The sequence below is a fragment of the Procambarus clarkii genome, chromosome 81 (assembly GCF_040958095.1).
Source record: "Procambarus clarkii isolate CNS0578487 chromosome 81, FALCON_Pclarkii_2.0, whole genome shotgun sequence".
NCBI classification, from domain to species: domain Eukaryota; kingdom Metazoa; phylum Arthropoda; class Malacostraca; order Decapoda; family Cambaridae; genus Procambarus; species Procambarus clarkii.
This window is the reverse complement of record NC_091230.1, coordinates 20164994-20187580: the sequence shown is the minus strand read 5'-3', so window position 1 is coordinate 20187580 and position 22587 is coordinate 20164994. Positions and strand designations below refer to the sequence as shown.

General features: G+C 44.3%; 1 protein-coding gene across 1 annotated transcript in view; it reads right to left on the bottom strand.

Moving 5' to 3' along the window:
• LOC123748939 (serine-rich adhesin for platelets) overlaps positions 1 to 22587 on the bottom strand; it is a 357404-nt gene that overhangs the window by 20257 nt on the left and 314560 nt on the right. Inside the window, 6 exon segments of the mRNA XM_069315267.1 lie at positions 2067 to 2305; positions 2620 to 2725; positions 4365 to 4517; positions 9313 to 9529; positions 17764 to 17861; positions 18293 to 18447. Of these exon segments, the coding sequence (XP_069171368.1) occupies positions 2067 to 2305; positions 2620 to 2725; positions 4365 to 4517; positions 9313 to 9529; positions 17764 to 17861; positions 18293 to 18447 (968 nt within the window).

Below are 22587 nucleotides of genomic sequence, written 5' to 3'. Positions count from 1 at the left end.
TAACATAGAAAAGACCTACTACATCCTATTTGGAAGCAAATCTACAAATGCAATTCAGCTTCAGATAGACAATGTAAACATTAGCAATAAAAATGATGGAAAGTTTCTTGGCCTATTCCTAGACAAGAGACTCAACTTCAGTACCCACATACAACACATAACTAAGAAAGTCTCTAAAACAGTTGGTATACTCTCCAAAATCAGATATTATATACCTAACTCTGCTCTCATCTCTCTATATTATGCACTACTCTATCCCTATCTCAACTATGGTATCTGTGCATGGGGTTCAACCACTGCAAACCACCTCACGTCCATCATCACCCAGCAAAAATCTGCTATCAGAATAATATCAAATTCTGCTTTCAGACAACACTCAGCCCCCTTGTTTAACTCCCTAAACATGCTAAACATAATCTCACTCCATAAATTCTCTTGTGTCAACTACATTTACAAAACCCTGTTCTTAAATGCAAATCCTGCTCTGAAACTCTTCCTGGACAGATGTAATAGGACCCATTATCACCACACCAGAAATAAATATATCTTTCATATCCCCAGAGTTAAACTTAATCTGTGTAAACACTATGCAAATAAAGGGACCCAGTTTATGGAACTCACTCCCTACTGAATTGAAAAACTGTCCAACTTTTACATCATTCAAAATCAATACTAAAAAGTACCTAATTTCATCTTCATAGTTTTTCACTTTTTGCCTTAAAATTGCACTGTATCTATTGCTACCCAATCTCCCAACCTTTATGTTCCCAATTTGAACATCTTTACCATTGTGATCATTGCTGTCTTCTTATATGTGCTGCCAATCTGCTGTATGGTGTTTATAAATCTTGTTTATCTGTATAAATAAATAAATAAATAAATAAATAAATTTATTTATTTATACAGATAAACAAGATTTATAAACACCATACAGCAGATTGGCAGCACATATAAGAAGACAATATAAGCACATATAAGAAGACAAGCACATATAAGTACCCAATCTGAATATCTTTACCATTGTGATCATTGCTGTCTTATATGTGCTGTCAATCTGCTGTATGGTGTCTATTAATCTTGTTTAAATTACTAATCAAGCTGTCAATGTAATCAATCAGAGCTTTAATATAACAATGTGCTTTAATATACTTACTAAGCTTTCTCATCTCATTTTCTCTTGCAATGTATCTTTATCATTTATCAATTCTGATAGAAATTACCTACTTAAAATTATCTGTTAGATTAAGGACCTGCCCGAAACGCTGCGCGTACTAGTGGCTTTACAAGAATGTATATACTGTACTATCCAATGTATTCTCACAAACCCAATGTACCTTCTTGTATATTTATAAATAAATAAATAAATATTGACTTCAAACTCCCCCTTTACAATTATCTAGTGCAATAAACACTGTGTTGTATTCTTGCATCAAGCAATTCCCAAATATTCTGTACTTCATTTATACTATATTTCTGGCTAGAAAGTAACATTAAGTGTAATGAAAAAATTCTCAGAGTAGCAAATGCAACAGAGACTACAGGGAGCCTCGTGTGGCTCCGTAACTAGAGAAGAGCCTCTATAATGTGTGTTCTAGTACTAAGTCATCTAGCAACATAAAGGAAATATTTATCTTGAGCTCCAATATATAAATAGGTACTGCTTTAAAAAAAAAAATACAATGTAAACTTTGTGTGCAAGGCTTTTTATGTATAGGAGCTTTCCTTGTATAATGGTAGCTTATGTGACCTCATAGCTCTGTTAATGTAACAGAAATATTTGTATAAAGTTGTAAAGATTGAAAGCACCCATAACCTGCAATTTAAGTCTTGTTCCTATGGGCTTACCTAGGCTAAAATTTGGCTTAAGTTTTCTCAATCAGAAACATTGTGAAGCAACAATAGGGATCCTTTTTTGTGACATACAAATGTTGAAACTTAGTATCCTTTACTGAGGATACAAAACACATTAAATTTTCTAAATATATATATATATATATATAATTATTACAGCATGCATTATGCTAGAGAAACTAAATGCAGGAGTGATTAGAGTACGAGAGACTGACCTCATCTGGAGTGATAGGAGGTGGGATCATAGTAAGGTCGATGATATCTGGATCGAGATAAAGTGTGCCCTCTGCAAAGGTGTAGGGAAGACCAGAGTTGTCTTCTAGCTGCTTAATGAGTGCCTTGATGTCATTTTCACGGCTCTGTAAAGTGATGGGCAGGTTGTCTGGGGAGTGCAGGCCAAAGGATGACCCACTTGGCTTGAGGACTGATGAGGGACGTTGCGGAGGCTTGGCAGCTGTCAAGAGGAAAATTAGATTAGGCTTTTAATAATGTTTATATACCCTTGTTAGCACAGTATAAATGTTTAGGGCGTGATGGGATTGTGGTGGAGGGGAAACTACAATAATAATGGTGGTGGTGGTGATGAAGCAAAATACTAATTCAAGCATACTCAATTTATCTGTGTTGACAAATAAATGTCTTCTTGTCCTCATCGAGGCCACTAGAGTTAGGGGCCCTCAGGTAAATCAGGTAAAAAATACAATACTGCATTCTCATCTGAACATAACTGTCAGAAGTGTATGTTGGAAGATTACACAGATATCTCACCGGGTCTGTGTGCCGGGCTCTGATTGGGCGTTGCCTGCGAGTCCGTATCACTGCCCGAGCGTTCTTCACTCTCCACTACCTCGCCATTTGGCAATAGCTTCTGACCCTGCAAAACCACTATGTTAAAAAGTCATGTTTCTCTTAGCAGCACAGTACTGTACTGCCAAATGTAGTACAGTGACACCTCGGCTTACAAATGCCCCTATTTATAAACTTTTCGGGTAACGAGCTCAATTTCTTCGTAAAATCTGAATCGAGTTACGAGCTTTGCCTCTGGAAATAAAATTTGTTGATACACGTATGGCCGACCTAGCGTGTGGTGGCACGGCGATCGCACCTCAGTTTACCAGTGCCTCCCGGCTAATGACAATCGTTATCTTGAGGTTATCTCGAGATGATTTCGGGGCTTTTAGTGTCCCCGCGGCCCGGTCCTCGACCAGGCCTCCACCCCCAGGAAGCAGCCCGTGACAGCTGACTAACACCCAGGTACCTATATTTTACTGCTAGGTAACAGGGGCATAGGGTGAAAGAAACTGCCCATTGTTTCTCGCCGGCGCCCGGGATCGAACCCGGGACCACAGGATCACAAGTCCAGTGTGCTGTCCGCTCGGCCGACCGGCTCCCTAATCGTGTCTGAATTCTTTGTAAAGAATTAGTTTTTATCAGATTTTTTGGTATTTGAACATAAAAGTTGTTATTATATATCTCGCCATGGGTCCCAAGAAAGCCAGTGGTAAGGTTCAAGCCAAGAAAACACATGTGAGAATGACCATAGAGGAAAAACAAGAGATCATTCATAAACATGAAAATGGTATGAGGGTTGTTGATGTAGAGTAGAGGATGTCCCTTTCTCATTTATTAAGAAAATGTGTGAAGTATGGGAAGAATTGCAAAGTTTTGCTGAAAAGTGTCACTCAAATCAAGCTGTAGCAGACCGTTGTGTTAACCTTTATAATGACAGTGTGATGTCTCACTTCAGCCAAGTGTTACAATGTAGGGAAAAACAAGTGTTGCTAGACATATTTTTAGTGAGAAAAACAAGCAGTGAGCCACAAGCAGGTCCTATAGTGGTATGCAGGCAAAACGTACCAGAGTGTGTACCCCAAAGAAGTCATCACTGCCTGATGTTATAATGGAAGGGGAGTCCCCTTCCAAACACTAACACCTATCCTCCTACCTCCTCCTCACTGTCTTCCATACGCCAAAAAGAGTCATCAGTAAAGGTAGATAATAACTTGTACATACTTTAGTACTGAAGATTTGGGTGAATTAGGAATAAAATATACTTTGAAGTTAATTTTTTGGGGAGTCTGGAATGGATTAATCCAATTTACATTATTTCTTATGGGAAATTCGCTTCAGTTTACGAATATTCGGCTTACGAGCCGTCTCTGGGAACGGATTAAATTCGTAAGCTGAGGTACCACTGTACTGTAAAATTACCATCAAATTCAATTTATAAAAACATGATTATAGCCTATTACTATATTCTTCATTATGAAAGCTCAACACAATTATTTAATTTATTATTTACTAAATAATTGTGTTGTAAATAATTTAAACTCAATTATTGATCATGTGAAATACACAAGTCAGGATACATGAGACATTAATATGAGAATGGTAGCCTGCAACTGTGATTTAAGAGTTAGATGGAAAAGTTTAGCAGCAATGTGCCTGATTTCAGTTCATAAAAAAAAAATTGAAGCCAGAAAAGTAATCAAGTTGGGAATACAGTACAGTACCTGGGTCAGAAGTAGGAGAGAATCAGAGTGCTTTAATCTGCCATATTGATCAGAGCGTACGCTTTCCGTCTCGGTAGTCTCGCCGTCCGCGTCACTCAGGTAGTTCTCAGCATCCTCCACCAGCTGCTGTAGTTCTGCCACACGCTTGATCACCTCAACATCAAAATAATATAGTTAGCTTTTTTGAATGTCATTATATTTTACAGAAGCTGTAGGCTGATTAGTCTTGTGATACAACTGTGATATATTTCACTCATGATACACACACTTATAAGCTCCCTTAAAGACTACTAAATTTCACTCGCTCAGTAACTGTGTTAGACCCGTTAAGAATCTATGATCCTTATTAATATATTCTGTAATTTAATTAGTGTTACCTGATAACTAAGTTAACCATGGTTAAATAGCTCTTAAACAACTTCATTTGCTTCAAGACTATTAAATATTGTAGATACTGTATTTACATTAAGCAATGTCAAAGTAGTCTGAGACTAAAGATATGTTTTGTATTTTGAATGTTAAAAGGTATAAAGTTATTTAATCACTGACACATTACATCATGATCTACAATACATTGTTTGGGTTAAAGCTATAATCTAACTGGGTAAGCATCTGTTAAAACAGCAGCTCGTAAAGGTGACGAGAGCCTAGTCATGCCGGGTACTATGTTAGTGGACTGCTAATTAGGCTGTGCTTGTGTTAGTATCATATATAAACTACATGCAAGGTTTGAGTGCATCTATTCAAAATACGGCTATTGATGTTATTTCAGTTGCAACTCTACATGTGCAAAAATATACTGTATTAGTAACTTGACTCAACTGGTTAATATGTAATTTATTAGGGTTAGTCAGCCACATACCTCCAGCACTGGTGAGGTGACCTGCCAGCACTTCCATCGCTTCTGCCTTCACTAAATTTACCTTCCATACACACAAAATATTTCCAGAAACCACAATCTACTGTATTGCTCTTAACTGCACAAACAAAAGAAAAAGTACAAACAACTATGATAAATACAAATCAGAACATCCCACATGAAATGAGTGACAACATTTCAATACATCTTGGATCCCTAACAGGCCAACCGTATAAAACCAATAACATACAAGATGAAAAGATGAGCTGCTTCCTAGAGGAGTTGGTAAGGCAAGTAAACAAATATCAACATACCCAGGCCAGGATTAAAGTTCAATGACCCAGTGCATCAGCGCCTAGATACATACAGCTTCTTTAAAAGGTCAGATGTAACACAAGTAACGAGCTACGGTTTCAAGCTCAATAAGCCACAATGTAGGATGGAAAACAAGAGATGCTTTTTCACCCATATGGTTATAAACCCACAGAAGTGCCTATACCCACCAAAGCCACTAATGCCAAAACAATGGTAAATTTCAAAATCCACCTCGATACGAGCTTTATTTGCCAGCAAAAGATCAGCTGTAATGCAAACAAGTAGCAACAGTTTCAAGCTCAACAAACCACAATGAGAAATGAGAACAAGAGATACTTTTTCACCCACAGGTTATAAACCCATGGAATCGCCTACCCACCGAAGCTGTGAGTGTCAAAACTGTTACATTTTAAAATCTAATTGGAAAAGATCCTCAGGACAAACAGAGCTTTGAAAAACTGCCAGGCTCCTGTCCTCATTAAAACCACTCGAGATATAGTGGCCCTAAGATAATTCAGGTAAATACCAACAAATGCAACTCAATTCCTATTGTGGAAATCTGTTCCATATACAGAAATCAATTCTGTATGTTAAATTCTGCATGCAGAATTTAAAAAAAAATGCCTTCATTAAAAAAACTATTTCTACAATAGACAACACTCGGATGAAATAATTTAATATACAGAACAATGTGTACTGCCAATTTCAAATACTATAAAGCCAGTTGGCCTATACACCTACCTTTACACTATACTGTATATGCAAAATATAATAAAATGTGAAAATGTGTAATACACTGATGTGTTGCTCAAATATTATAAAATGTGAAAATATTTTTATAATATAAATATTTTTAAATATTTTTATATCATTTATGTAAATAAACTCAAATTGTGACACACAAGTGAAAACAGCAAGTATCTCAATCTGAAGATTAACTTGAAGTGTTTGAGGAAGACACACTAAGGTACATAATCTATTGCCTAATTTATTGCTTTGTTTTCCTTTCCATCTGAGTACAGTACTGTACATTATTATAGTCTTTATTATATTTAATGTATTGCATTCCCTTGTCACTGCACCATCCTGTGCCTCCTTGGCCACTAAATGAACTTAATTACTGTAACCTTCTCAGGTAAATTATGATAAGATTACAAATAAAATACAAAAACTCACATGTTTTCAATGGCCCAAGTTATCTTACCAGAGCATAAGTAATGATCTGGAGATTTGAAATGGAAGAGGTGTTTCCCCAACAATATACGTAGTGGAAAATACCAAGATCTTCACATTGACCACAAGACTAATATAGTTCCGATAAATGAATGAATGAGCCTCAACGTGAACCTACAAACCTTGAAACTAAAGACAGCAGCTAGGCCATGACAGGCGAGTTTGACAGGTGACAGTAGGCATAAGCAAGGTCACCACTACCAGATCATCAGGTCACCCTTAGACATTAAAGGCGGGAACAAGAGCTGCAGGGATGTACAAACTGCTGGGGACGGCTCAGGAGAAGAGGAGGTGCAATCACAATCATGCTGCGGCACCTGCAGCTAATGATATCACTACCACATCTCCGGGCACCGGGCAAGTGTTCCGCATGTTGCTGTGTTTCCTTATAGTGTGTCCCTAAAACCATGACATACTGTCGTGACCCGACCATTGCCTCACTGGTGTGTCCCTACCATCAACGCATGCTGATGTCTCATCCACTCCCACAATATGTTGCATGATCTCTTATTTGTGGTTTAAAGGATATAATTTAAGCTGTGTGTTCTGTTTTCCTTTACTTATTTATCATATTTACTCATTAAATTGTCTGTTTTTATACATGCCACCTTATTTTGCAGTATTATCCAGTCACAATATGATTTGAGAAATACTTTTTCATACCTCAGCTGCAGATTTTTGGTAGTTTTAGTCTTAACATTTGTTCACCTTTCTTCTCCATCTAATGTTTGGTATATATATCATACCTCTGCCCCTCCCCTCTATCTAGTTGATATGTTTTCGTTGTGAAGACATCACACACCCTCTGAATATGCCAACTTTGGTTTGATGAACATTTTTAATAAGGTTTCCAACATTTTTCCCCCATATAATTGAGTGCCAACCAGTATTTGGCTATCAGTATACGAGAACTTGATACAGTTTCATTTATTTGGTATTCTAAAGATGGCTTGTTATTTATAACACTCATAGAATTTTCTTTTTCAGAGGAGATAAGTATCTCATCTCCCAGCTTGTGTCAAATGGGGTTTACCCTTTCCCAGTTCCACTGCATCTGGCACTTCTCTGGTTTTAATTCTGTTTGCTATCCTTGCCACTAATTGAACATCTCATCTGGGTCTTCTTGTAGCAGTTTGAAATCTTAGTTATTTAAATGTCACAATTATTTTATCATAAGCAAGCATCAAATAGAACAGTACAGTACTGTACAGTATATTCAATTGGGTAAGTCATTTATATACACTAGAAACTTGGCAGAATTAGGTCCAACTCCAATTTTGGAGCTGCTTCATTTGAAACACTTGGTTCAAAGCCCAACCATCTATACTGTCCAGCCCAACCACTTGGGCTAGACGGAAGAGCAACGGTCTCCCTTCATTCAGGTCAGATTCCTCCCTTCATTCAGGTGCCCAAGGGGTTGGGCACCATACCTTTCCGCCGTCCCATCCCAAATCCTTATCCTGATCCCTTCCAAGTGCTATATAGTCATAATGGCTTGGTGCTTTCCCTTTATGTAATCCCACCCCTGTGTCTCCTCAAAACTGGAGGAAAGTATGGTGTCATTCACTACAGTATCTGTCATGAAATGTACCAACAGTATTACCAAAATATACGTACCAGTTAAATTTCTTTTACCTACAAGGAACTACAGGGCAGATTTGGTAAGATTCACAACCACTGTATAGTTGTGTAAGATTGACTGCAGATGCTAGTTACAAAACAAGCAAAGTGTAAATTACAAGTAAAATGTGTCAAACAGCGTGCAATGCAAAATAACATTTGCCAAGACAAGCGTGTGGTGGTGGTGTGCGCTTCTCTCTCTCTCTAAACGTACCAAGAACCAAATTGTTATACTGTCACTGGCTGACCAGATAAATATACTCTGTATTACTAAACTCAGCAAGAAGCGGGATTCCTTCCCATCGGGTAATGTCACTTTACCGGCACTTGATACATATGCCAGAAGTTTGTTAGAGATCTATATCTCTTCATCCCTGAGGGGGAAGTTTTGGTACAAATTATCTTATTGCCATGTTCCATGATGCGAGGGTTGTCATGTTCTCGGAATGTACCATTAGGGTTATCTTGACTTAGCAAGGGAAGGTTATCTTGAGATGATTTCGGGGCTTTAGTGTCCCCGCGGCCCGGTCCTCGACCAGGCCTCCACCCCCAGGAAGCAGCCCGTGACAGCTGACTAACTCCCAGGTACCTATTTACTGCTAGGTAACAGGGGCATTCAGGGTGAAAGAAACTTTGCCCATTTGTTTCTGCCTCGTGCAGGAATCGAACCCGTGCCACAGAATTACGAGTCCTGCGCGCTATCCACCAGGCTACGAGGCCCCTTTGTAATTATTCAGGGTGCAATGAATAATTGTTGGAACTCGCGAAGGCAGAACAGAAAAATGAATTAGTGTGTGGTGGGTATGGAGGGAAGAGTTGCCTGGTGTCTGGGTACAGCGTGCCCGGTGCTGGGGGAGGAGAAGGGGCATGCAAGAAGTACTGAAGAAGAGGGGGAGAGGAGAGCCCCGCAACAGCGCCTACCTCCTCGTTCCTGGCCTCATACACACGCTCGTCAGCATGGCCGCCGTGGCCCTGGGTCCCCGCCAGGTTAAAGTGTACCTTCTTGGTGTCTGTAGAGGACTGACGGGATGGGCTGGAGGGCGCGGGCATGCCGAGGGCGTACGTCGGGTGGGCGTAGTGTGGCGGGGTCGGGCTGGCGCCGCTTGTCGAGTCGTTGGCGTTCTCATACACAGAGTTCCTGTGGAGATGATGGTGATATTTTAGATTCAGCTACTGGAAACAAAATGCTCCAAGTAGCACGGGCTGTGGTGAGCCCATAATGAACTTACCTGGCACAGGAGCGGGGCTGTAACTTTTTGCCTGTGGAGATAATTTTTTTTTTTTTTTTTTTGAGATATATACAAGAGTTGTTACATTCTTGTACATGTGTATGAATGTGTATGAATATGTATGTGTATGAATATATAATCATCATGCAAGGAGATACATCCCACATCTCGCTTCCAAATAGTTGTATAGTATATGAAAATTGTATATTATATAGTATATTAGGAACAGGGCAGACATGATAACGACGTGCAAGATACTAAGGTGGATTGACAAAGTAGAATATAGAAGCAATATTCGAATTAAGGATCAGTAGAACGAGAGGACATAATAAGAAACTGGTAACACAGACTAGCCACAATGATGCCAGGAAGACGTTTCTCAGTTTAAGAGTCTAAGTGGAACAGCCTAGACGACGAAGTTCTCCAGGCCAATTAGTTGCACAGTTTTAAATGTAAAAATGATAAGAAAAACGAGTGAAGAGAGTCACTGCACTGAACTAACGATGGTTGAAAGGCGGGGCTTAAGAGCAGAGGCTCGACCCTGCAAGGTGAGTACACACACACACACACACACACACACACACACGTACGTACGTACGTACGTACGTTATATGATAAAGAGTGCTGGGAAGACGGGACACCACGAGCATAGCTCTCATTCTGTAACTACACTTAGGTAATTACACACACATGCGCGCGCACGCTATTAGAAAATTTGAAAGTTAAATTTTGCCTCAAAATACCCGCACGGCTTTAGGAAAGAAAATTTGTGTTTAATAAATTTACTGGATTTTAAAAAAGTAAGATAAAATGCCCCATAGAAATACAGAGACTAATCACAAGTCGAATAATGATTTATTGGCGGGATCCAAGAGCTGGAGTTCAATCATCGCAATCGAAATGACCCTCTAATATCCAATGTTCAAATGATGTTATTACCAAAACGACTTTTCTTTAATATATTCCCATACGTATCAGTGCAAGCAGTGTTCATATGCCTGGGATTAATATCATTAAATATAAAGTTGGAGATAAAGTCCAATAGTTAATGTCTAACAACCTTCCCCGACGTCTGATTAAAACCATTTAATGTACTCTAATCCTATTGCACTACCACTCACTAGATGGGTATGAATATGCAAAATAAATCATTAACTATATGCAGGCGATGAGTCACAATAACGTGGTTAAAGTATGTTGACCAGACCACACACTAGAAGGTGAAGGGACGACGACGTTTCGGTCCGTCCTGGACCATTCTCACAATCGACTTGAGAATGATCCAGGACGGACCGAAACGTCGTCGTCCCTTCACCTTCTAGTGTGTGTGGTGTGGTCAACAAATCATTAACCAGCCTATAACTGGAAATGCCGGCTGGGAGCTTGAGCTCGACCCTGCCAGCACACTCACCTAGGTGAGTACATTAAGGTGAGTGCACAGCCTTCACTCCCCCTGTCCATAGAGGACAGAAGGAAATGTATATATGCTGGTTAGCATTGTAAATGTGTGGCCACGTTTGTGGTAGAAAATAATAATAATAAAAAAAAACCCACACAACACATCCCGGACGAACCCAAAACAAATCGTCAATATCACTCCCATGACACCCCGGGTTTTATTCTTTTTTTTCTGCGTGAAAATCGTGTCCTGCAGTTTTTATTTGTATAGTGAGTCTCGTTTGGCTGTATCCTCGGCTCCGAAAAGTCGCTCAAGTGACGCTGTGATGGCCTGGGCCAAGATGGACCTCCAGCCCCATTATCCAAGTTTGGCAGCCTCGTCCCGGGTATTATTCCCGCCCGACAACTTGTTTTGCTCAACTCCAGGGGCCAGATTCACGAAAGCAGTTACGCAAGCACTTACGAACGTGTACATCTTTCCTCAATCTTTGACGGCTTTGGTTACATTTATTAAACAGTTTACAAGCATGAAAACTTCCCATTCAACTGTTGTTATTGTTATAAACAGCCTCCTGGTGCTTCGGAGCTCATTAACTGTACAAGAATGTAACAACTCTTGTATATATCTCAAAAAAAAAATAAAAAAAATAATTGGAAACAGAGCCGCCAAAGATTGAGAAAAGATGTATAGGTTCGTAAGTGTTTGCGTAAGTGCTTTCGTGAATCTGGCCCCTGGCAGGCTTCCCCAGGCCCTGCCACTAGTGTGTACTCGCCTAGTTGTGCTATCTTGAGGTTATCTTGAGATGATTTCGGGGCTTTTTAGTGTCCCCCGCGGCCCGGTCCTCGACCAGGCCTCCACCCCCAGGAAGCAGCCCGTGACAGCTGGCTAACACCCAGGTACCTATTTTACTGCTAGGTAACAGGGGCATAGGGTGAAAGAAACTCTGCCCATTGTTTTTCGCCAGCGCCCGGGATCGAATCCGGGACCACAGGATCACAAGTCCAGTGTGCTGTTCGCTCGGCCGACCGGCTCCCTGCTTGCGGAGGTTGAGCTCTGGCTCTTTGGTCCCGCCTCTCAACTGTCAATCAACTGGTGTACAGTTCCTGAGCCTACTGAGCTCTATCATATCTACATTTGAAACTGTGTATGGAGTCAGCCTCCACCACATTACTGCCTAATGCATTCCATCTGTTAACTACTCTGACTGAAAAAGTTCTTTCTAACGTCCCTATGGCTCAACTGGGTACTGAGTTTCCACCTGTGTCCCCTTGTTCGCGTACCACCCGTGTGAAGCAGTTTACCCTGTCAATTCCTAAGAATTTTGCAGGTAGTGATCATGTCTTCTCGAGTTCTCCTGTCTTCCAGCAACGTGAGATACATTTCACGCAGCCTTTCCTCGTAATTCATGCCTGTTAATTCTGGGACTAGCCTAGTGGCATACCTCTCAACTTTTTCCAGCTTCGTCTTGTGCTTGACAAGGTACGGGCTCCATGCTGGGGTCCCATACTCTAGAACTGGTCTTACCTATGTGGTACACAAGGTTCTGAAGGAATCTTTACACAGGTTCCTGAAGGCAGTCCTGATGTTTGCCAGTCTTGCATACGCCGCTGATGTTATTCTTTTGATGTGGGCTTCAGGAGACAGGTTTGGCGTGGTATCAACTCCTAGATCTTTCTCTGTCCGTTTCATAAAGGACTTCATCTCCCATTCGGTATCCCGTGTCTGGCCTCCTGTTTCTACCGCCTTGTTTCATTACCCTACATTTACTTGGGTTGAACTTTAGTAGCAATTTGTTAAACCATTTATTCAGTTTGTCTAGGTCATCTTGTAGTCTCATACTGTCTTAATCCTATGTCTTAATCTTCCTCATAATTTTTGCATTATCAGCAAACAATGAGAGGAACGAGTATATTCCCTCTGGGAGATCGTTTATATATATCAGAAACAGTATAAGTCCAAGGACTGATCCCTGTGGGACTCCACTGGTGATGACTCGCCAATCTGAGACCTGACCCCTCACAGTGACTCGCTGTCTTCTGTTGCTTAGGTACTCCCTTATCCAATGGAGTACCTTCCCTTTCAATCCTGCCTGCATCTGCAGCTTGTGCACTAGTCTCTTGTGTGGTACTGTGTCAAAGGCTTTGTGGCAATTAAAAAATATGCAGTCTGCCCACCCCTCTCTTCCTTGCCTGATTTTTGTTGCCTGGTCGTAGAATTCAATTAATCCTGTGAGGCATGATTTGCCATCCCTGAACCCATGATGGTGATGTGTTACAAAGTTCTTTCGCTCCAGATGTTCCACTAGCTTTTTTTCGCACAATCTTCTCCATCAACTTGCATGGTATGAAAGTTGGGGACACTGGCCTGTAGTTCAGTGCCTCCTGTCTATCCCCTTGTATATCGGGATTACATTAGCCGTCTTCTAAATTTTAGGCAGTTCACCTGTTACCATTGATTTGTTATACACCATGGAGAGTGGCAGGCACAGTGCTTCAGATCCTTCCTTTAATATGCATGGGTGAGAATCCATCCGGGTTTATAGTCTTTGTCACATCCAACTCTAGCGAAAGCTTCCTTATCTCCGCACTGGTAATCCCGAACTCTTCTAGTGGTGCTTCGTTAACTATTTCCTCTCTTATCTCTGGAACTTCTCCTTGCTCTAGTGTGAATACCTCCTGGAATTTCTTATTGAATTCCTCGCACACTTCCTTGTCGTTTGTAGTGAATCTGTCTGTCCCTATCATCAGTTTCATTACCTGTTCCTTCACTGATGTTTACCTCCTGATGTGGCTATGCAGCAATTTAGGTCGAGTCTTTGCCTTGCTTGTTATGTTATTTTCGTATTGTCCTTCTGCCTCTCTTCTCACCCTGACGTATTCATTCCTAGTCCTCTGGTATCATTCTCTGCTCTCAAGTGTCTTGTTATTTCTATAGTTTCTCCACGCTCTTGTACTTTTTTCTCGCCGGCGCCCGGAATCGAACTCGGGACCACAGGATAACGCGTCCAGCGTACTGTCCGCTTAGCCACCGGTCCCCTCAGGGGCCGGTGGTGTGTGTGTGTGTGTGTGTGTGTGTGTGTGTGTGTGTGTGTGTGTGTGTGTGTGTGTGTGTGTGTGTGTGTGTGTGTGTGTGTGTGTGTGTGTGTGGAGGGGGGGGGGCGAAAGAACAGAGCTTAACCCCCGCAAACACAACTAAGTAAATACCCCCCCCCCCCCCCCCACTCCCCAGGAAGCAGCCCGTAGCAGCTGTCTAACTTTCCAGCTACCTATTTACCGCTAGGTAACGGGGGCATAAGGGTGAAAAACTTTGCCCATTTGTTTTCCCGCCAACGCCGGGGATCGAACCCGGACCCAAGGATTACGAGTCCCAAGCGCCGTCCACGCTGTCATCCTGGGAACGGGTGCGCGTTATACCCCGCCAAACACACACCGAAACTACGACGTTGCTACAACGTTCGAACAAGTTTTAACACCACCTAACCAGTTATAACAACCAATATAGCAAGTTGTAACAACGTTCTAATACGTCATAAACACGTTAAGCCAAGATGTAACAACTTTATTACAAGTTGTAACAAGCGGAAAATAGAGACAGTTACGGGTTGTGTTTCCAGGGTTCGAGGCTTCCGGTCGCCGACAAAAGGACACTAAATATGCACCTCAATCCATCAGTAGTTAAATACAAATAAATAAAATGGCGAACAAAATGTTGACTCAACACAACGTTATATTGAAAATAAAAAAAGAGGGTTTTGAGCTGGGAATTAAAAACAAACAAATGTACAAAAACAACATCCAGGTGATGGATGGAGCAGACACAGCAGCAGGAGCGTGGCGCAGACACAGCAGCTGCAGGTGCAACGTGGAGCAGACACAGCAGCAGGAGCGTGGCGCAGACACAGCAGCTGCAGGTGCAACGTGGAGCAGACACAGCAGCAGCAGCGTGGAGCAGACACAGCAGCTGCAGGTGCAACGTGGAGCAGACACAGCAGCAGCAGCGTGGCGCAGACACAGCAGCAGCAACAGGAGCGTGGCGCAGACACAGCAGCAGGAGCGTGGCGCAGACACAGCAGCAGCAACAGGAGCGTGGCGCAGACACAGCAGCAGCAGAGAACAAGAACATACTCCAACATACAGTAATACCAAGGTCCCAGTAACTAGTAAGAGTCCAACACCCAAAATATATCAAGTTACCAGCCCCCCCCCCCCAGACCCGCCGCCGCCGCCGCCCACCCGGGTCCGAGACCTATTAATTCCTGCCGTCTCTTGCAGGTTCCCCACAGCACTGTGGCTTCCTCCTCCTCCTCCTCGTTAAGCACCCTCATATATTTCAAGTATTTTTTGTACATAACACTCGCCACAGCGCTGTAATGAGCAATTCAAGTTTACCATTTCAAGGTTTTACGAACCACGCAACAGTTACTTTAGTTGTCCTGCAGAGAGAAACCTTCAACATAGAAAACGAGGCAAAAGAAAACGAGGCTCTTAGAAACTCGGAACCAGGTACCTGAATTTTTTTCAAGGTACCTGAACTAGGTACCTGAGGTAATTTTACCACTAGTGGCCTCGACGAGGACAGGAAGCCGGAGGCTTGTCAAAGGTCCCTTCGATTACATAGTGCTCAAATATTATTACAAACCGTAATAATATAAATATGGCGATTTTAATATTTTTAACTGGTGCAAAGGAGAGAGTGTCGCAAGCAATAGGTCTCGGGTTCGATTCCCACGGCAGGACAAATACGCTTGGGCAACATTTTTGTTTCTTCACCCCGATGCCTCTGTTCACCTAACGGTAAATATGAACTGTGGAGTTAGACACCGGTTGAGGGTTAAGACAGGTGTGGAACTCGTTAAGCTATCTTGAGGTTATCTTGAGATGATTTCGGGGCTTTAGTGTCCCCGCGGCCCGGTCCTCGACCAGGCCTCCACCCCCAGGAAGCAGCCCGTGACAGCTGACTAACGCCCAGGTACCTATTTTACTGCTAGGTAACAGGGGCATAGGGTGAAAGAAACTCTGCCCATTGTTTCTCGCCGGCGCCTGGGATCGAACCCAGGACCACAGGATCACAAGTCTAGCGTGCTGTCCGCTCAGCCGACCGGCTCCCATACAGTTTCAAATGAAGATACGATAGAGCCCAATAGGTTCAGGAACCTGTATACTAATTGGTTGACATTTGGGAGGCGGGACCAACGAGCCGAAGCTGAACCCCCGCAAGCAGAATTAGGTGAATGCAATAAAGTGAATACACACACACACACACACACACACACACACACACACACACACACACACACACACACACAAGTGGGCAAACAAATGGTTGCTAAAATTCAATCTCAGCAAGTGTAAGGCCATGGAGATGGGAAGGGAAAAAAGTAGACCAGAAGACATCTACACCACAGAGGAACGGGAACTACTGGAGCCGGAGAGAGAAATATCTGAAGGCACACACACATAGACAGCGTAACATCAGCAGCATATGAGACGCTGACAAACATTAGAAGGTCGTTTAGAGACCTAAACCACGGTTCAGAGCCTTTGTTAGACCAATACTGGAATATGCAACATGAAAGACAGAGAAAAATAGACAAGATGGATAAAGACAGCTTCTTTAAAGTTAAAGGAAGTAGGGAAGACGTTAAATGGAAGGTGAACACGCAACAGCGACGAAGGAATGACTCTAGAACTGGATCTCACTTTCCCCACAGTCACAGACAGGTAAGTGCTCCCACACAGTCACAGACAGGTAAGTGCCCCCCCCACAGTCACAGACAGGTAAGTGCTCCCACACAGTCACTGACAGGTAAGTGCCCCCATACACTCACAGACAGGTAAAGTGCCCCCACACACTCACAGACAGGTAAAGTGCCCCCACACACTCACAGACAGGTAAAGTGCCCCCACACAGTCACTGACAGGTACGTGCTCCCACACACTCACAGACAGGTAAGTGCCCCCACACACTCACAGACAGGTAAGTGCCCCCACACAGTCACAGACAGGTAAGTGCTCCCACACACTCACAAACAAGTAAGTGCTCCCACACACTCACTGACAGGTAAGTGCCCCCACACACTCACTGACAGGTAAGTGCCCCCACACACTCACAGACAGGTAAAGTGCCCCCACACACTCACAGACAGGTAAGTGCCCCCACACACTCACAGACAGGTAAGTGCTCCCACACACTCACTGACAGGTAAGTGCCCCCACACACTCACTGACAGGTAAGTGCCCCCACAGATGGAAACTCCCCCATCTGACAGCCTCCTTAACTCGCCTAATCTCAAATCACCCACAATAACTAATCTCATTAAACAAACTTTTCCCCCACGAATCGAAGATTACAAGGAATTAAGAATCATTTACATGGAATGAACAATCCCCCAAAAGTTGTAAATAGAGAGACTCGCACTATTATGCTGGGATTTGACTTCATCACGAATTTAAAATTTTGCTGCGATGAGGTGAATAGCTGACATGAGGCGTCACTGTCACCTGACATGTCATGGCATGTCATAGATGAGAAGAGATGAAGAGATCAACAAAAGGAGTGACTGAAGGAGAAGTAGCAGCAGCTCACTTCCTCAACCTGAGAGAGAGAGAGAGAGAGAGAGAGAGAGAGAGAGAGAGAGAGAGAGAGAGAGAGAGAGAGAGAGAGAGAGAGAGAGAGAGAGAGAGAGAGAGAGAGAGAGAGGGAGGCTTAGAGAGGCCAACATGATGTATCTTATGTGGTACTCACGTCTTGTTCATGTTTGAGTCGAGTATGTTGTGCCGGCGGCTGTTGACGTACACACCTGTCTCATCCATGTCCAGGCCGGGCAGGTGTCCGTTGGGCACCTGTTAACATACACATGTAAGAAAAAAAAACAGGGGTGAACTAACATCTGTTTTCATTAAACTCGTCTAAACACACACACACCTGTTTATCTAAATATACTCAAGTAGCAAACACGTTTACTCTCTGTTATTACACACCTGCAGCCCTTACATCTGTTCCACACCCCACCTGCCCATCCCGTCAGCCCACCTGCCCATCCCGTCAGACAGAGGGGGTGAAAGTCTGTCAGAAACCAATTGACGGGAGACATATCCCGTCACGCAGGGTGCAGTCGGGCCTCCACAGATCTCCAGTATCATCTCTTGATACTGGTAATGGCTCAAAAGGGCCACCACTTACGGGCTATTCATGCCCGTGCCACCTCTTGGGTGACTTAATCTTTATCAATCAATCAGAAACCAATTGGTTAAGGCGTCGTGATTCGTCTCACCTTGTAGCCTTCTGGAGGCGGTTTGTAGGGAGGCGCGAAGCTGAGGTCGACGTAGCGCTCTGATTGGTCGAGGGCGCGGGGATCTTCCTCCTCATTGGTGGTGGCGTAGTTCCAGCTGGTGGCTTGGACTTTGTGGCGGGAATGATATGGCGGCGCTGCAACCACAATGTTCTCGTTAATTTAAAAACAAAAAGCTAAAATACAGGTCAAAATACAGTTTTTATGCAATTTGTATATTATCTACGTGGCCAGGACTGCTCCACAAAGCTCAGTGTTTACAGACGTGATCAGTATAACCAGCTCGGTTTCCTGTTTTCCCATTATTGGTGAAGCTGGGATCAGGTGTTGGTGGGAGAGGGAGGGAAGGGGAGAGAAAGGGAGAGGGGAAGGGGAAGGAAGAGGGGAAGGGAGGGGAGGGAGGGGAGAGCGACAAGAATTATGGTTTCGTTGGCGTTCAAACATAGAGATACAGGGCACGACCAGGTACAGTAACTTAAGAGGGGGGAGAGGGGGGGCCTGGGGGATTCGTAGGGAGGGAGGAGTGGGGGGGGGGGTTGTAGGGAGGTGTAAGAGGGGGGGGGAGGTGGTCATATTGCACTAGATTAAAACAAAACAAAAAAATACATATCCTCCCAAAATCAAGTTTCTTGTTAAAACAGTCTAAGTTATTGCACAAATCACAATAGCGTGATGCATCAAATGAACAAATCCACAAGGGCCGTGACGAGGTATTCGAACCTGCGTCCAGGATGCTCCCAGACGCGCCTTAGTCCGCTACGCCTCGACATGTTTAAAAGAGAATTACAACCTGAAGTCCTACTGCCCCAACCCGTCCTCGACTCAAGTCCATTCCATCCAGCGGTCGACCCCACAGACACATTCATAAATTTTAACATGCTGTTCATTCAAAACGGGAATTTTCTCAAGTATAAATTAATATTATAATATATTGGCATATTGTGCATATATAGGCATAGGTTAGGTTAGGTTAGGTGTTTAGGTTCTGTTGGCGATTATTTGTATTTGTAGTACGTGGGTGAAGCATTTATAGCGTCGTGATTCGAACAAAATTCGTCAGTGAAGCACTTGTTCCGGATATGTTCGAACGTCAGCAGTTGTGAGTCGTGTGTAAACCGCTTTTCATTCATAAACAGGGGGTTTGGCGGGTGCATGGAATCACTTTTGGATCTTTGTTTGGAGGACGGGCTGTACTGCCCACACGAGGCTCCTGTAGCCTCTCCGAAGCACAGACCCGTGAATCCGGGTTCATCCCGGACGTAGGCTCGAACCCTGATCACAGCTCGTGTGGATTTCTTCAATCTTATTGCTATAAAAACAAATAAGTTTACATATACGTATGATCACAAAACACAAGCCGGCCCATACAACTTTAATACAACCTCCCCCCCTCCCAGACCCCACCCCCTTCAATATGAAGCCGTTTGATAAAATATATCAACTATTTTGGGCTACCCGTGATGACCTATAAAACCACAAATTACCCCGGCTAACGAGCCAACTACCACAGGCTTGTTTGCGGCCGCTGTTTGGTGCGCACGCGAGCCGCGCGCGCCAATCCCGCAGAATTGAACGTTATAATCCCATATAAAATCATTTTTGTGAACAAAATAGAAATATATTCGCGTATTGAGGGAGGGGAAAGAGAGAGGGGGAGTGGGAAGTAATAGAGCACGTGACACACACACACACACACACACACACACACACACACACACACACACACACACACACACACACACACACACACACACACACACACACACACACGCACACACACACACGCGCACACACACACACACACACACACACACACACACACACACACACACACACACACACACACACACACACACACACACACACGCGCACACACACACGCGCACACACACACACACACACACACACACACACACACACACACGCACACACACCACACACACACACACACACGCACACACACACACACACACGCGCACACACACACGCGCACACACACACACACACACACACACACACACACACACACACACACACACACACACACACACACACACACACACACACACACGCACACACACACACGCGCACACACACACACACACACACACACACACACACACACACACACACACACACACACACACACACACACACACACACACACGCGACAGAGAGAAAGATCTAGCTCGATCTAGCTAAAGATTTAGCTAAAGATCTAGCTAAAGATCAAACAGACAGAGAGAAAGATCTAGGAGTTGATATCACACCAAACCTGTCTCCTGAAGCCCACATAAAGAGAATAACGTCTGCGGCATATGCGAGGCTGGCTAACATCAGAACGGCGTTCAGGAACCTGTGTAAGGAATCATTCAGAATCTTGTACACCACATATGTAAGACCAATCCTGGAGTATGCGGCCCCAGCATGGAGCCCGTACCTTGTCAAGCACAAGACGAAGCTGGAAAAAGTCCAAAGGTATGCTACTAGACTAGTCCCAGAACTAAGAGGCATGAGTTATGAGGAAAGGCTGCGGGAAATGCACCTCACGACACTGGAAGACAGAAGAGTAAGGGGGGACATGATCACAACCTACAAAATCCTCAGGGGAATCGACCGGGTAAACAAGGATGAACTTTTCAACACTGGTGGGCCGCGAACAAGGGGACACAGGTGGAAGCTGAGTACCCAAATGAGCCACAGAGACGTTAGAAAGAACTTTTTCAGTGTCAGAGTAGTTAGCAAATGGAATGCATTAGGAAGTGATGTGGTGGAGGCTGACTCCATTCACAGTTTCAAATGTAGATATGATAGAGCCCAATAGGCTCAGGAATCTGTACACCAGTTGATTGACGGTTGAGAGGCGGGACCAAAGAGCCAGAGCTCAACCCCCGCAAGCACAATTAGGTGAGTACGCGCACACACACACGCGCACACACACACACACACACACACACACACACACACACACACGCACACACACCACACACACACACACACACGCACACACACACACACACACGCGCACACACACACGCGCACACACACCACACAGACACACCACACAGACTACACACACACACACACACGCACACCACACACACACACAAGGAGGCTGAGTGGCCACCAGCCACTCAGAGAGAGAGAGAGAGAGAGAGAGAGAGAGAGAGAGAGAGAGAGAGAGAGAGAGAGAGAGAGAGAGAGAGAGAGAGGGAGAGAGAGAGAGACACCAGAAAAGGGCCCAGGATCTCCAACAGAAGAGGACGAGTTGGAGGAAACTTTTCTTGAAGATGCGGACGGCTGGAGATCTGGGAGGCTGGAAAAGTTGGCTGATAATGTTGTGGGAGGGGGATGCTGGAAGAGGAGGAGGGAAGGGGGAGTATGTAGCACCTTTCTGTTCCTTCCCCTCTTCCCTCCCTTCTTCCTCTCCCCCCCCCCTCACCCTCCTTCCTCCTCCTTCAAATCCACTGCATGTGAGTGTGAGGAGAAAAACCGTGGAATAAGGAATGAGGCAGTGAAGGAAGAGTCCTTAAACACTCCCTCAAGTGTAAGGGAGAGATGCCACTCGTAAGATATGGGACAGGATAAGAGGTCAGACTTGCTGGTATAGAGGTGAGTCGGGGAAGTATGTGGATGGGTTACCCAGGTGAGTATGTGGGTAGGTGACCCCAGGTGAGTATGTGGGTGGGTGACCCAGGTGAGTATGTGGGTAGGGTGGCCCCAGGAGAGTATGTGGGTAGGGTGGCCCCAGGTGAGTATGTGGGTAGGGTGGCCCCAGGTGAGTATGTGGGTGGGTGACCCCAGGTGAGTATGTGGGTGGGTGCCCCAGGTGAGTATGTGGGTGGGTGACCCCAGGTGAGTATGTGGGTAGGGTGGCCCCAGGAGAGTATGTGGGTAGGGTGGCCCCAGGTGAGTATGTGGGTAGGGTGGCCCCAGGTGAGTATGTGGGTAGGGTGGCCCCAGGTGAGTATGTGGGTAGGGTGGCCCCAGGTGAGTATGTGGGTAGGGTGGCCCCAGGTGAGTATGTGGGTAGGGTGACCCTAGGTGAGTATGTGGGTGGGTGGCCCCAGGTGAGTATGTGGGTAGGGTGGCCCCAGGTGAGTATGTGGATAGGGTGGCCCCAGGTGAGTATGTGGGTAGGGTGGCCCCAGGTGAGTATGTGGGTAGGGTGGCCCCAGGTGAGTATGTGGGTGGGTGACCCCAGGTGAGTATGTGGGTAGGGTGGCCCCAGGTGAGTATGTGGGTAGGGTGGCCCCAGGTGAGTATGTGGGTAGGGT